A 14,517-nucleotide genomic window follows, 5' to 3' on the forward strand; every position below is an offset into this window, starting at 1 on the left:
AAGAGCCATTTTGGCCTGTGTACATGTTGCCTGTCTAGGGATGTTTTAACCTGTTTTGTATAATAGGGGCACTTTCACATGGGGTTATGGGCCACTGGCCACATGTGGATATAGGTACAAAGTGGCCAAGGAAGTGTTAGCTTAGCACAGGTGAGGGGCATGCTCAACAGAGGCAGGGCCAACTTGTCTTGGATGAACAGGAGGAGGTGGGCTCTTCCTGTCTACAGTGGCCCATAATGCCACAGATTCCCCCGGTACTGCTGCTCATTCCGTGCACCAGTTCTGGAGTTCTATGTCACCAGCCTATAGGCGTCACTGAACTGTCTCATTACGCACACCTGATTCCAATTCCCCTGATTAGTAATTTTCAAACGTGCCCTCTGTTCACCATTGTCTTGTCAGTTATTGTTCCCATGTCCGTTGGTCTTGTGAGTACCTGTGCTTTGTTGTTTTGGCTTTCGTGCTGCGTGTATTGTGTACACGTTATTACGGGTCTCATCCCGTGTAGTACTTTGCAATTGTTATTACGGGTCTTGTCCCGTGCATTGTTTACGGGTCTCGTGCTGTGTATTGTTATCTTGTGTATTTATTAAGGGTTTAACCTCGCTCTTTTGTTTGGGTTACATCCATGTGTTTTAGTATACGTGTTTGATTCGGGCTTCGTCTCCGTGCCTTTTAAGGCATGTTGTATTTTTGGGTGGAGTATTAAAACCCCCTATTACGTATTCCTGCGCCTGTCTCCAATCAATCAATTATACACGTGACACATAAGGCCTTTGTGGATGTAAACAAGGAGGGGACTAAGGCAGCAGCTGCCACCGCTGGCATGGTGCCATTTTGTATGATCCGAGTGGAATGCTTCACGGCAGACCACACCTTCCTCTCCTTTATAGACACATCCTGTTCCCCGGCAGGTTTTCCTCTCTGTAGAATAATTGTGGAGAGAAACTGAATCCACTAAGTCAAATAAATAAGACTACGTTTATTTCCTCTTTGGACAGTATCATTGCGTATGATCATGGTTCCCCCTTACACTGTTATTTATGGATTTAAGAGCATTAGCTAGCTATTATCCCTATCTATTAAAAAATAAGCATACAATCCTAATAAAAAATATTGTGTGATTTGTTTACGTTCACAATAAGACAAGAATTTATTTCCATTTTGGTAAAGTGATAGAAACTTTATTGGCATTGACAGAGATGATTTGTTTTAAACTTACAAGCAATGACACTTTATCAAATATACAGAGTAATATATAAGAAAGTATTTCCTCAAGCAAGCACACTATATAATGTAACAGGGCATCATCATCTGGCAAATTCCATATAAATAACAGAATTTCAATTATAGTACGTATTTCACAATACATAAAAATCATTGTACATTCTGTTGTTTTGTAATCAATGCATTATGTTGTCAGATGAGTCCCGATATGTTAATCTCTTTTCCTATCAGATGAGTTTGCTGATGGTGAGGCCCAGCAGCAGAGGGACTAGGCTCAGTCTGATGGAGCAGGCTGTGTTATGGGCTTTGGTTACAGTTACAGGTAAAGGGGCTGTGTTACAGGTGAATTGCACAAAGTTGATGTAACGTGAGGGCAGCAGTTGATCAATATAGTTGCACACGTTGGTAGATGTACAGCCCTGGAGGTTCACCATATAATTGATTGAGCCAAGTACTGTCAAAGAGAACAACATATTTAGTTTTCCGAACACCTTTCTCTCATAGAACAACTAAAATCTAATTGTTTTGAATCAACAATAATAACATGAGCTCCAAAAGTATTGGGACAGTGACACATTTGCTGTTTTGGCTCTGTACTCCAGTACTTTGAAATTATACAATGACTATGAGGTTAAAGCGCAGACTGTCAGCTTTAATTTGAGGATATTTTCATCCATATCGGGTGAACTGTTTTGGAAATTATGTGTATTACAGTTGTCAAAAGTTTAGTATTTGGCCCCATATTCCTAGCACACAATGATTACATCAAGCGTGTTACTCTACAAACTTGTTGGATGCATTTACTGTTTGTTTTGATTGTGTTTCAGATTATTTTGTGCCCAATATAAATGAATGGTAAATAATGTATTGTGTCATTTTGGAGTAACTTATAAAAAATAAGTAATAATAGAATATGTTTCAGAACACTTCTACATTAATGTGGAGGCTACCATGATTATGGTTAATAAATGAATCATGAATAATGATGAGTGAAAAAGTTACAAACAAATATCATACCCCCAAAAATGCTAACCTCCCCTGTTCTTGTAATGGTGAGAGGTTAGCATGACTTGGGCGTATGATATTATGCGCGCCCCCCATAGTTTATGTTTGTATTTATTTTTGCAATTTGAGATTGGTTATACCGATTTAACATCTGTGATGCTTTAGGCTAGAAACAGGTGGTAAAATGCAAGAGGAAGACACGACTCTGATGCATATGGGAATATCTTTGGTTTGTCTCTATGGCATTCAGAAGCTGAGCTTCGACCTTCTAAAGTTGAGGAGTCAAAGAAATTGGATTTTGGTTAGGAAGTAAATCTTATACAATGTTTGACTCTGTTCCTATCAATTGATCTAATCACTTTTTGTCAAATAGAATATGTACAATATAAATTGAGGGTTCATAATAAAACATAATAATACGATTTGGGGAAATCGGGTCTAGACTTAATTTGTATTATTATTCATAATATTATCATTAAAAAGCCTACCTCAAAGATGAATGAGTCTTGTTAAACCACGTAGAATTGTAGGAAATGAGCTTGTAGGAAATACACGGACAAGTTCTGGCCTGGTTTAGAAATTATCTGTTGGAAAGATATCAGTTTGTCTCTGTGGATGGTTTGTCCTCTGACAAATCAGCTGAAAATGTTGGTGTTCCTCAAGGTTCCGTTTTATGACCTCTATTGTTTTCACTATATATTTTACCTCTTGGTGATGTCATTCAGAAACATAATGTTATCTTTCACTGCTATGCGGACGATACACAGCTGTACATTTCGATGAAACATGGTGAAGCCTCAAAACTGCCCTCCCTGGAAGCCTGTGTTTCCGACATAAAGAAGTGGATGGCGGCAAATGTTTTACTTTTAAACTCGGACAAAACACAGATGCTAGTTCTAGGTCCCAAGAAACAAAGAGATCTTATGTTGGATCTGACAATTAATCTTGATGGTTGTACAGTCATCTCAAATAAAACTGTAAAGGACCTCGGCGTTACTCTGGACCCTGATGATTCAGAAAAATGAATCCATGTCACTTCTAGATTAGACTACTGCAATGCTCTACTTTCCGGCTACCCGGATAAAGCACTAAATAAACTTCAGTTAGTGCTAAACACGGCTGCTAGAATCTTGACTAGAACCAAAAAATTTGATCATATTACTTCAGTGCTAGCCTCTCTACACTGGCTTCCTGTTAAGGCTAGGGCTGATTTCAAGGTTCTATTGCTAGCCTACAAAGCATTACATGGGCTTGCTCCCATCTATCTTTCCGTTTTGGTCCTGCTGTACATACCTACACGTATGCTACGGTCACAAGACACAGGCCTCCTGATTGTCCCTACAATTTCTAAGCAAACAGCTGGAGGCAGGGCTTTCTCCTATAGAGCTACATTTTTATGGAATGGTCTCCCTATCCATGTAAGAGACGCAGACTCGGTCTCGACCTTTAAGTCTTTATTGAAGACTCCTCTCTTCAGTAGGTCCTATGATTGAGTGTAGTCTGGCCCAGGGGGTGAATGTGAACGGAAAGGCACTGGAGCGTCAAACCCCCCTTGCTGTCTCTGCCTGTGGCCCGGTTTCCCTCTCTCCACTGGGATTCTCTGCCTCTAACCCTATTATACTGGCTTCCATGCCATCTCTAGGAGGGGTGCGTCACTTGAGAGGGTTGAGTCTGACAAGGTCTTCCGGTCCGGGTTGTTGCTCCCCTCGGGTTCGTGCCGTGGGGAGATCTTCGTGGGCGGTGGTTGAAGTTAGGGAAATGAACATTCAATTGAAGTTGGTGGTTGAAGATATCCCTCTAGTGGTGTGGGGGCTGTGCTTTGGTAAAGTGGGTGGGGTTATATCCTGCCTGGTTGGCCCTGTCCGGGGGTATAGTCAGACGGGGCCACAGTGTCTCCCGACCCCTCCTGTCTCAACCTCCAGTAATTATGCTGCAACAGTTTGTGTTGGGGGGCTAGGGTCAGTCTGTTAAATCTGGTGTATTTCTCCTGTCTTATCCGGTGTCCTGTGTGAATTTAAGTACGCTACCTCTAATTCTCTCTCTCTCTTCTCTCGGAGGACCATGCCCCAGGAAGACCTGGCCTGTTGACTCCTTGCTGTCCACAGTCCACCTGGTCATGCTGCTGCTCCAGTTTCAACTGTTCTGCCTGCGGCTATGGAACCCTGACCTGTTCACCAGATGTGCTACCTTGTCCCAGACCTGCTGTTTTCGACTCTCTCTCTCTACTGCACCTGCTGCCTCTAACTCTGAATGATCGGCTATGAAAAGCCAACTGACATTTACTCCTGAGGTGCTGACCTGTTGCACCCTTTACAACCACTGTGATTATTATTATTTGACTCTACTGGTCATCTATGAACGTTTGAACATCTTGGCCATATACTGTTATAATCTCCTCCCGGCACAGCCAGAAGAGGACTGGCCACCCCTCAGAGCCTGGTTTCTCTCTAGGTTTCTTCCTGGGTCCCTGCCTTTCTAGGGAGTTTTTCCTAGCCACCGTGCTTCTACATCTGCATTCCTTGCTGTTCGGGGTTTTAGGCTGGGTTTCTGTACAGCACTTTGTGACATCGGCTGACGTAAAAAGGGCTTTATAAATAAATTTGATTGATATAGGCTATCTCAATAAACATTTGACATTTTTGGGGGGGAACACCTGATCTATAGTTGAACAAATGTGATGAGTTTTTGTATCATGAAAACAACAACAAAACAAGTCACCATTGCCGCTAAAGCTCAAGCACTGGTCCTCCACCCCCAGGCAGGCCACAGTGCTGTTATGCACAAAGCCTTGGAAGCTGCTGTAGGAGGTACATTGTCTTCCGTTAGCCAGTGAACTGGGGGCTGTAGGAAGAGAACAGAAATGGATATCAGTGGATATGCATTCTACAGTACATTCAGTGGTCATAGCTAGCTCCAGTATCTATAAATAACTATTTTCATTGGTAATGCAATGGAAACACATTCAGGAAGCATATTGTCCTGGTTCTGATAGTGGAATTGAGCCAATGAGACAGTACAGTGGTGTCTGACATTATTGACACCCTTGATACAGATAAGTAATAATGACTGAATAAAATAAATAATTTTAATAAATATTTTGTATGCAACAAAACAAGGGACATATGATTTTATACTAATAAAACTGCTCAGCGAAAGAGATTTTGTTTCACAATAATACTTTCTTTCTCAAAAAGGTAGGGGTGAAATTGACACCCCTAAAAATTCATATAAATAAAGTAGTTAAAAGTGTAGTATTTGGTCCCATATTCCTAGCACGCAATGACAACATGAAGCTTGTGACTGAATGCATTTGCAGTTATTTATGTTTGTGTTTCAGATTATTGTAATGTATGTATTGTGTCATTTTGGTGTCAGTTTTATTGTAAATAAGAATAGAATATGTTTCTGAACACTTCTACATTCATGTCGATGCTACCATGATTACGGCTAATGCTGAATGAATCGTGAATAATGCTGAGTGAGAAAGTTAGAGGGTCAAATATCATACCCCCTTGTTATTGGTAATGGAGAGTTTAGAATGTCTTGGCGGTAATATCTTTTTTATTTCACCTTTATTTCACTAGGCAAGTCAGTTAAGAACAAATTCTTATTTTACAATGACGGCCTACTCCGGCCGAACACTCCCCTAACCAGGACGACGCTGGTTGTGATACAGCCAGGGACCAAACCAGGGTCTGTAGTGATGCTTCTAGCACTGAGATGCAGTGCCTTAGACCGCTGCAACACTCGGGAGATCTTTCACCCTCACTCGTCATTATTCACGATTCATTCAGGATTATCTGTAATCATGGTAGCTAATGTAGAAGAGTTTAGAAACATATTCAATTATTATTTGTAATAAAAGTCACTCCAAAATGACAATACAAAATGTACCATTGTTGCTTTATCAATAATAGGGGATGGATCCGAAAACCATTCAGTATCTGGTGTGACAACCATCTGCCTCATTCAGCGCATGCAGCGCATTTGCCTCATCTCCTTCGCATAGAGTTGATCAGGCTGTTGATTGTTGCCAGTGGAATGTTGTCCCACTCCTATTCAATGGCTGTGCGAAGTTGCTGGATATTGGCGGGAACTGGAACATGCTGTCGTACGTGTCGATCCAGAGTATCCCAAACATGCTCAATGGGTGACATGTTTGTTGAGTATGCAGGCCATGGAAGAACTGGGACATTTTTAGCTTCCAGGAATCATGTACAGATCCTTGCTGCATTGGGCCGTGCATTATCATGCTGAAACATGAGGTGATGGTGGCGGATGAATGTCACTACAGTGGGTCTATGGATCTTGTCACGGTATCTCTGTGCATTCAAATGACCATCGATAAAATGCAATGGTGTTCGTTGTCCGTAGCTTATGCCTGCCCATACCATAACCCCACTGCCACCATGGGGCACTCTGTCCAGAACATTGACATCAGCAAACTGCTCGCCACACAATGCCATACACGCTGTCTGCCATCTGCTCAGTACAGTTGAACCCGGGATTCATCAGTGAACAGCACACTTCTCCAGCGTGCCAGTGGCAATCGAAGGTGAGCCTTTGCCCACTGAAGTCGCTTACGACGCCAAACTGCAGTCAGGTCAAGACCATGGAGAGGACGACGAGCATGCAGATAGGCTTTCCTGAGACGGTTTCTGACAGTGTGTACAGAAATGATTTGGTTGTACAAACACAGTTTCATCAGCTGTTTGGGTGGCTGGTCTCAGACGATCCCACTGGTGAAGAAACAGGATGTGGAGGTCCTGGGCTGGCTTGGTTACACGTGGTCTGCGGTTATGAGACCAGTTGGACGTACTGCCAAATTCTCTAAAACGTTAGGGAAATTAACATTCAATTCTTTGGCAACAGCTCTGGCAGAAATTCCTGCAGTCAGCATGCCAATTACACTCTCCCTCAAAACTTAAGACATTTGTGGCATTGTGTTGAGTGACAAAATGACACATTTTAGAGTGGCCTTTTATTGTCCCCAGCACAAGGTGCACCTGTGTAATGATCATGCTGTTTAATCAGCTTCTTGATATGCCACACCTGTCAGGTGGATGGATTATCTTGGTAAAGTAGAAATGCTCATTAACAGGGATGTAAACAAATTTGCTCACAACATTTTAGAGAAATCATGAAACATGGGACCAACACTTGACATGTTGCGTATATATTTTTGTTCAGAGTAATCAATTGTTATGTGATCTTGCGAGACAGTGATTCAGCTTTGATCTATCTTTACTTAACAAGCACCATTGTGAGAAGTGGTAATCTTCTATTTGTAATAATAATAATAATAATACGTGATGAGTAGGACTATAAGGCGTAGGTTCTACAAGGACAGCGCTAAATAAACTTTGATTTGATCCGCTTGAACACATGGTTACAATATACCCTATTACAGAATAAAAGAAAACCGAGAGGTGAACTATCAATTCATAGAATTGATTTGCATAGATTTTGTCATCAAATCATTTGACCAAGTAGTGAACATAAATAATTACTAAGTAGAATAGCAGGAAATTTATTTTAAAACAGCCATACAATCAATATTTTTGTGTGGTGTATTTAGGCATCTCAATAAAATTGAATCAAAATGCATTATTACCTCCAACTTGGCCTAATTCCCATTTTCAATCTCCTATACCATGGTAGACTGGGAACTGTGTCTCAACCAATAGTCAATGTAGGCTAAATATCCCAAGCAGGGCTACAGCAACTTCCAGAGAGGGTCAGGCTCTTGGGCTTTGCGGTGGCCACTCTGGTTTGTGTGTCCTTGGGAGAACGGTGTCGCAGTAACCAAGTGGTCACATATAGATCTGGGTTCCACTCAGTGGCGGTCGGTGCCGTTTAAGATTAGGGAGGACAAGAATTTTTTTATGAGCATGGCCTTATTTCTATTACAGCATTTTGAATGACGGTCATTCATATTCCATTCTTCCAGCTCAATGTAACATCGATAGGTTTAGGCTACTATACATGACACTTGAATTTTCCCTGTACCCATCATGAGGTTGTTACAACCTAGGCTATGAATGAAAGTTTACAACGTAGGTCCACAGGTCGAGAGAAAAATTTGAGTAATCAAGGTGACAGACACATTCAATACTGCCTTGCACACCCTTGCCTGCATCTAGCTGATCTAGGGTGTAATCATTAGTCCAACATTTGCAAACAAGAGTTTCTATTGGTGATAAAATAATGTATATGTTGAAAGATAATGATAAAATAATTCCACTCTGAAACCTTATAACTGTATGAAGTTGATTAGAATCATAAAATGATAATCTGATGATGTGTGTAGTTTTAGTCAGAATTAGGTTAAACAATGCATCTGTATAGTGGAAAACACAGACTGTCTAAGCAAGGCGTAGCTTAGGATTTGAACTTGTATGTGTGTGCCGAAGAAAGAAAACGAGAACAGTTCAACTGTGATTGGACCGACCTGGCTAGGCCTCTGAGGAACTTATGATAGCATAGGGAGTACTTCTCAAGGTTTCCCGAATCTCGGGGGAATGGAACTGTCGGCTGGGTAGTGATACACAGTGGTGAGAACTCTGGAGAAGGATAACACTCACCTACTGTTGGTGTGTATGTATGTGCGTATGATACCTACTGTTTGTGTGGAAGTATGTGAGCAGCTATAAAATGGATGTCTTTGTATAATGGACTTCAGAGCGTTCTCGTGAATAAACTGTACTATCTTTTTGCATAAGCTGAGTCTTTGACTAATTATTATTAAACCCATGGTCTTACAGATCTCGGTGATTGGTCAGAGCTATTGATTGTCAGTTATTATCATTGGGATTGAAAATTCTCGTGACAATTGGACAAATTCAGGTATCTGAATTTAGTTTGCCTCCGTTTAAGAAAGTTTTTTCAACAGAATCAGCAGAATGAATACATCCCTGATCATACGCAAACACAGTTCACTTTCATAGCAGCCACATACAAACAGCATGATCACTTGGAGGGGGGGGGGGGGGGGGGGGGGTTCGCAATGGGATTTAGTCAAGATACTCTAAAGAGGTAGGGTTTCAGACATTTTCTGAAGATGGGCATGGATGCTGTCCAGATATGTAAGAAACACACTCGGATCATATATTTCTTCAAACTATGACATTTGAAATCAGGACATCAAATACATTGTTGAAAACCAAACTTAATTTAAGGACACAAGTCTCTTACCAGACAGAGTTTCATTGTTGCACCCATTGGTGTTACAGCAGAGCTGGTTAGAGGAAGCCCTTATGATGCCCAAGTTCCCAGACACTGTGACTTCAGTGTTAAGAGGAGTTACACAGATGGAGGATGGTGAACACATTTTGAGTACCACGGTGGTATTATCGGGACCTTCACCAGTAACAGATCCATTACAAAACCAGAGAAAGATAGATCAATTTAGAATATAATCTGATGAAATAGTATCATAGAGCAAGAGTCAATTACCAATAGATATTGTACACTGTAATCTTACAGGAGTGTTCAAAAGCATCCTTCATGAGGAAGCTAACAGCATAATTTAATTTGTCTTGAAGTGTTAGCATGTAGTGGACAACAAACTCTAAACACACCTTTTATGGTTCTGGTTGCAGTGAGACATCTTTCGTTTAAGGCTGGACAGGTAACTAAAGAAGAGTTTGTACATGCTGCATCAGTGCAGTTGAAACACTGCAGCATCTCAACTGAAAAACAAGAACATTTAAAAAAAAAAATACTGTAAATGCCATTTAGCTATGATGAATATTTACACAGGCATTTGGGAGTGATGCAGTTAAGAAACCATTTATTTTGGTAGACGCCTGTCTCAGTGTGAGAGGTCAGTGGTGTTACCTGAGTAGAAGCGAGTGCAGATGAGAGAGAGAGTCAAGATGAGCTTCATCGTGGACAGATAGACAGGCAAGTGAACGGCAGTGGGACTCTGGGCTGGTAGACAGGCAGGTGAACAGCAGTGGTACTGTGGGCTGATCTGGGCTGGTAGACAGGCAGGTGAGGTGCAGTGGTACTCTGGGCTGAGAGACAGGTCCTTATAAACCAGTGAGGAGGAGGAAATGTGGAGAAAGAGATTGGGAGGAATGTGAAGTAAAAGTACCTTATTAATAGAAAATGACTCAAGTAAAAGTGAATCACCCAGTAAAATACTACTTGAGTAAAAGTCTAAAAGTATCTGGTTTTAAATATACTTAAGTGGTGGACAAAGTACTCAATTGTCATACTTGAAGTAAAAAGTAAATGCTATATATAAAATTCCTTATATTAAGCAAATTAGACGGAATGATTATTATTTTTTATTTTTTTAACAGACAGGGACACACTCCAACTCAGACATAATTTACAAACGCAGTAGGAATGGCAACGTGTTATTTTGATAGGTACAGTACATGAATCAGACCATATTGTTGTCCTGAGTGAGCATTCGTATTCTAACAACTGACTACTTTTAGGTGTCAAGGAAAATATATGGGAGTAAAATGTACATATTTTGCTTAGGAATGTAGTGGAGTAAATGTTAAAGTTGTCAACAATATAAATAGTTAAGTACATACAGATACCCCATAAAACTACTTAAGTAGTACTTTCAAATATTCTTACACCACTGGCTGAAGGATGGACATGCAGATAGTGGAAAGAGGACATGGGAGAATGCCAGAAAGATGGAAAGCAATTCTAACAGAACCACAAAAAAATGCTAAACAAGGGAAATGTTATGAATTATGATCAATAGATTTTAAACATTAAATACAACTCACCAATATCTTGCTTTAAATGAAAATGCTAAACAAGGGAAATGTTATGAATTATGATCAATAGATTTTAAACATTAAATACAACTCACCAATATCTTGCTTTAAATGAAAATGCTCTATGATGGTTTCGAAAAAGACAGACACACACCCAACGAGGCAGGAAGTAACAGGCGTATTTCAGTGGTGGCACTTTTATTTAACAAGAGAGGGGGATGTAGAAACTCATGTTGCGTTCATAACTAGTGGCAAAATTGGAAAATATAAACTGGGCAAGTTGTGTGCGAACAAGCTGTGTCTACCATAAACTGAAAGTACAGTTATCATGCTCGTAAACAAATAATATTGTTCAAAAACCATATTAATAGATTGTGTTTATAAATGATGTTTTGTTGCATTTAGCTGCCGGAAAAGCTGTCGAGGTAATTTCCTTTGTATGTGACGCTAGATTTCAGCATGTGGGAGAAGTCAGATCTCAGAGAGCCCCCATTAGTAATTACCAGTTGGAGGGGTGTGTACTTTCATGCGCAGGGTAGCTACAGTACATGTGGTTTGGCTGCATTACAAGTTAACCTGCTCTGCAAAAACAAAAATGCTCCAATATTCTATGGAATTGATTCGTACTGTACAACCATGGTGAGTTGAAGTCTGTAAAGGAACCCTCAACCCACCTATGAACATACCGTACCTGCAAAGGTAAACGATAGATGCATAGGGGTTTAATGAATCCATAGAGTGGATGAACCTAACTGGACCTAGTGATTCTGCTAATAAACACCAACTCTTAGAAAAGCAGCTAGAAAAAAAGAACATATCAGTTATATCACCAGGTTATAGCAACAAGTTCCCATTTTGTTTTATACAGACTGACAAATCCAATTCTTTATTTTACAGTTCATGTGTGGTAAGAGTTAAACCATTGAACACAGGAAGGTTAAAAGAGAGATCAGATCCACTTTCAGCCTTAGACCACATCCCGTTATGTGCTCCACTGGCTTGTACAAACACAACACCAGAAACTACTGTGTAACCATAGAGATAGATACAGAATTTATCCATATGCTTAAAACCTACTAACAGCTGCACTTTGTGGTCTATCTATAACCACTAAAATGTATTTTAATTTAATTTGAGTGATTATGTTTTGGGAGGCCTTGGTAGTCCATTTGTAATGCAGAATTTAATTAAGTTATTCTTTCCAAAGACTTTGTCACTTTCCAACGAAGCCCTTTTCACAACCACACACAGAACATGGGGAGTAGTATTTCAGTGAATACAGAAATATTAATTAGGTAAATGAATAATCATGTGATGAGCCTGACGTGAACTAGCCTGGTCTCAGATCTGTTCGTGCTGTCTCACCAACTCCTGTGGTCATTGTCAACCATACAGCCTAAATAGATCTGGGACCAGGCTTGATGTGAACTGTACCCGAGGCTGCAATACCTTTGACTGAAGGGTGAGGTAACTTCGGATAAATGAAAAAAATCTATATGTAACACATTTCCTTCTGTTCCGTTGAGCAAATTATCATTGTATGCCTTTTCTTTCTCTATCTTCAAATACAAACAGCACATTTTAAATGGTTATAGTTCAAGAAGAACAGATAGTATCAACAATCTTTTGAAATGAAATATACATTGAGTCAGTCTGCACATGTCAACGTTGGTTTGGTGTTTGTAGCTGTAACGGTTCAAGAGCCGTGCCAAATCCAAATACTTCCCATTGTAGCCTATGGAGCGTTTATGCAAGGGTTTCCCAAACTCGGTCCTCGGGGCCCCAAAGGGTGCACGTTTAGTTTTTTGCCCTAGCACTACACAGCCGATTCAAGTCATCAACTATTCATCAAGCTTTGCTCAATTGAATCTGTTGTGTAGGGCCAAAAAACGAAACATGCACCCCTTGGGGTCCGAGAACCGAGTTTTTGAAATGCTGGTTAATGCAAATGTATTTGTGACACACACAAATATGTATGGTCATAATTTTGATGTTTTATTTTGTTGGTTATTTTACGGGGGCCGTCCCTTGTATCCTTTTCTAGGCCTCCTAGGTATTTACATTTAAAGTAATGTATATGATTATTGCGGCTAGGTGGAGCTGTGACGTCAATGGAGAGCGTTAGTGAGATCGTCAGGTCTTGGAGGTTTCTTCTTCCATCTAGGAGAATTCCTACACTACTAATGTTTCTCTGTGTCATCATTTTACCCTGTTCATTCAGGTATGTAATGTGCAAAAGTGCATTATGACTCTCAAAATATTGAGGTAACATGGTTAACTACATAGTCCATGAGTTGATGTTTGAAGGCAATTGAAGGGAGTTTTAACGGAGTGAAAAACTGGTTGGTATTTCTCCCATTGTAAGTAATGGAGGTTGGCTACGTTGCTAATGGTTTACATGTAAGAGAAGGGGTTAAGATGGTGTCAGAACTTTTTATACTTCTTGTACAACGTTTTAGTTCCTCTTTGTTTTATTGTCAATGAACAAAGGTTCAGTTTAGTTCAGTTAGTATATGTAAAAACGTGATGTCACAATAAAATGTGTTAAAGTGATAATGTTTGTACGAAAATAGCATTTAACAGTTAGCCAGCTTGATGCTAACGAAATTTAGCTTGGCTAAGCGCTAGCTAGCTCCAGAATAGTTGTTTTCAGTCAATGTTAGCTTACATGTTTGTGGTTTATAACGTAATGGTTGTAGCATTGTTTAGCACAGGCCTCCAGTAAACATACGCTCGTACAACTGACTATCCTATTAATCCTCGATTTCGGCGATGTCATTTACAAAATTGCCTCCAACACTCTACTCAGCAAACTGGATGCAGTCTATCACAGTGCTATCCGTTTTGTCACCAAAGCCCCATATACCCCCCACCACTGTGACCTGTATGCTCTCATCGGCGGCCCTCGCTACATATTCGTCGCCAAACCCACTGGCTCCAGGTCATCTATAAGTCTTTGCTAGGTAAAGCTCCGCCTTATCTCAGCTCACTGGTCACCATAGCAACACCCATCCGTAGCACACGCTCCAGCAGGTATATCTCACTGGTCATCCCCAAAGCCAAAACCTCCTTTGGCTCTGTTGCCAATGACTGGAACGAATTGCAAAAATCGCTGAAGTTGGAGACTTACATCTCCCTCACTAACTTAAAGCATCAGCTATCTGAGCAGCTTACCGATCGCTGCAGCTGTACACAGCCCATCTTTAAATAGCCCATCCAACTACCTACCTTATCCCCATATTGTTTTAATTATTATTTTCTGCTCTTTTGCACACCAGTATTTCTACTTGCACATCATCATCTGCACATCTATCAATCCAGTGTTAATTTGCTGAATTGTAATTACTTCACCACTATGGCCTATTTATTGCCTTACCTCCTTACTCCATTTGCACACATTGTATATAGATTTTTCTATTGTGCTATTGACTTGATATATATATATATATATATATATATATATAATGTGAATGTGTACAGTGGATGTATGGTTATAGTTTTTAACCTGAGACCTTTTATTTCTTTGAGCTGGAATATG

At 40.3% G+C, this 14,517-nt stretch overlaps 1 protein-coding gene across 2 annotated transcripts; it reads right to left on the bottom strand.

Annotated features, from left to right (window-relative positions):
• Window positions 1–1,195: 1,195 nt before the first annotated feature.
• LOC120053370 (phospholipase A2 inhibitor subunit gamma B-like) lies at window positions 1,196–11,138 on the bottom strand. 2 transcript variants are annotated; one of them, XM_039000494.1, is made up of 6 exons: window positions 11,075–11,138; window positions 10,072–10,264; window positions 9,813–9,923; window positions 9,427–9,591; window positions 4,951–5,073; window positions 1,196–1,681 (listed from the first exon to the last, which is right to left on the bottom strand). In XM_039000494.1, exons 2-6 carry the CDS (start codon window positions 10,118–10,120, stop codon window positions 1,455–1,457), a joined length of 675 nt encoding a protein of 224 aa, XP_038856422.1. In that variant the 5' UTR covers window positions 10,121–10,264; window positions 11,075–11,138; the 3' UTR covers window positions 1,196–1,454. The 2 variants fall into 2 exon arrangements, with proteins under 2 accessions (XP_038856422.1, XP_038856423.1); XM_039000495.1 differs by lacking the exon at window positions 11,075–11,138 and adding an exon at window positions 10,989–11,015.
• Window positions 11,139–14,517: the final 3,379 nt, after the last annotated feature.

Source organism: Salvelinus namaycush, chromosome 9 (genome assembly GCF_016432855.1).
Source record: "Salvelinus namaycush isolate Seneca chromosome 9, SaNama_1.0, whole genome shotgun sequence".
In the NCBI taxonomy this organism is placed as follows: domain Eukaryota; kingdom Metazoa; phylum Chordata; class Actinopteri; order Salmoniformes; family Salmonidae; genus Salvelinus; species Salvelinus namaycush.

Excerpts from the sequence above, each read along its gene's own strand:
- LOC120053370 (XM_039000494.1), bottom strand. The coding sequence starts at position 10,120 with ATGAAGCTCATCTTGACTCTCTCTCTCATCTGCACTCGCTTCTACTCA. Across the intron at positions 9,924-10,071 it reads CTGCACTCGCTTCTACTCAG|TTGAGATGCTGCAGTGTTTC; the intron begins GTAACACCACTG and ends CTTGTTTTTCAG. Across the intron at positions 5,074-9,426 it reads CAACAATGAAACTCTGTCTG|CCCCCAGTTCACTGGCTAAC; the intron begins GTAAGAGACTTG and ends CTCTTCCTACAG.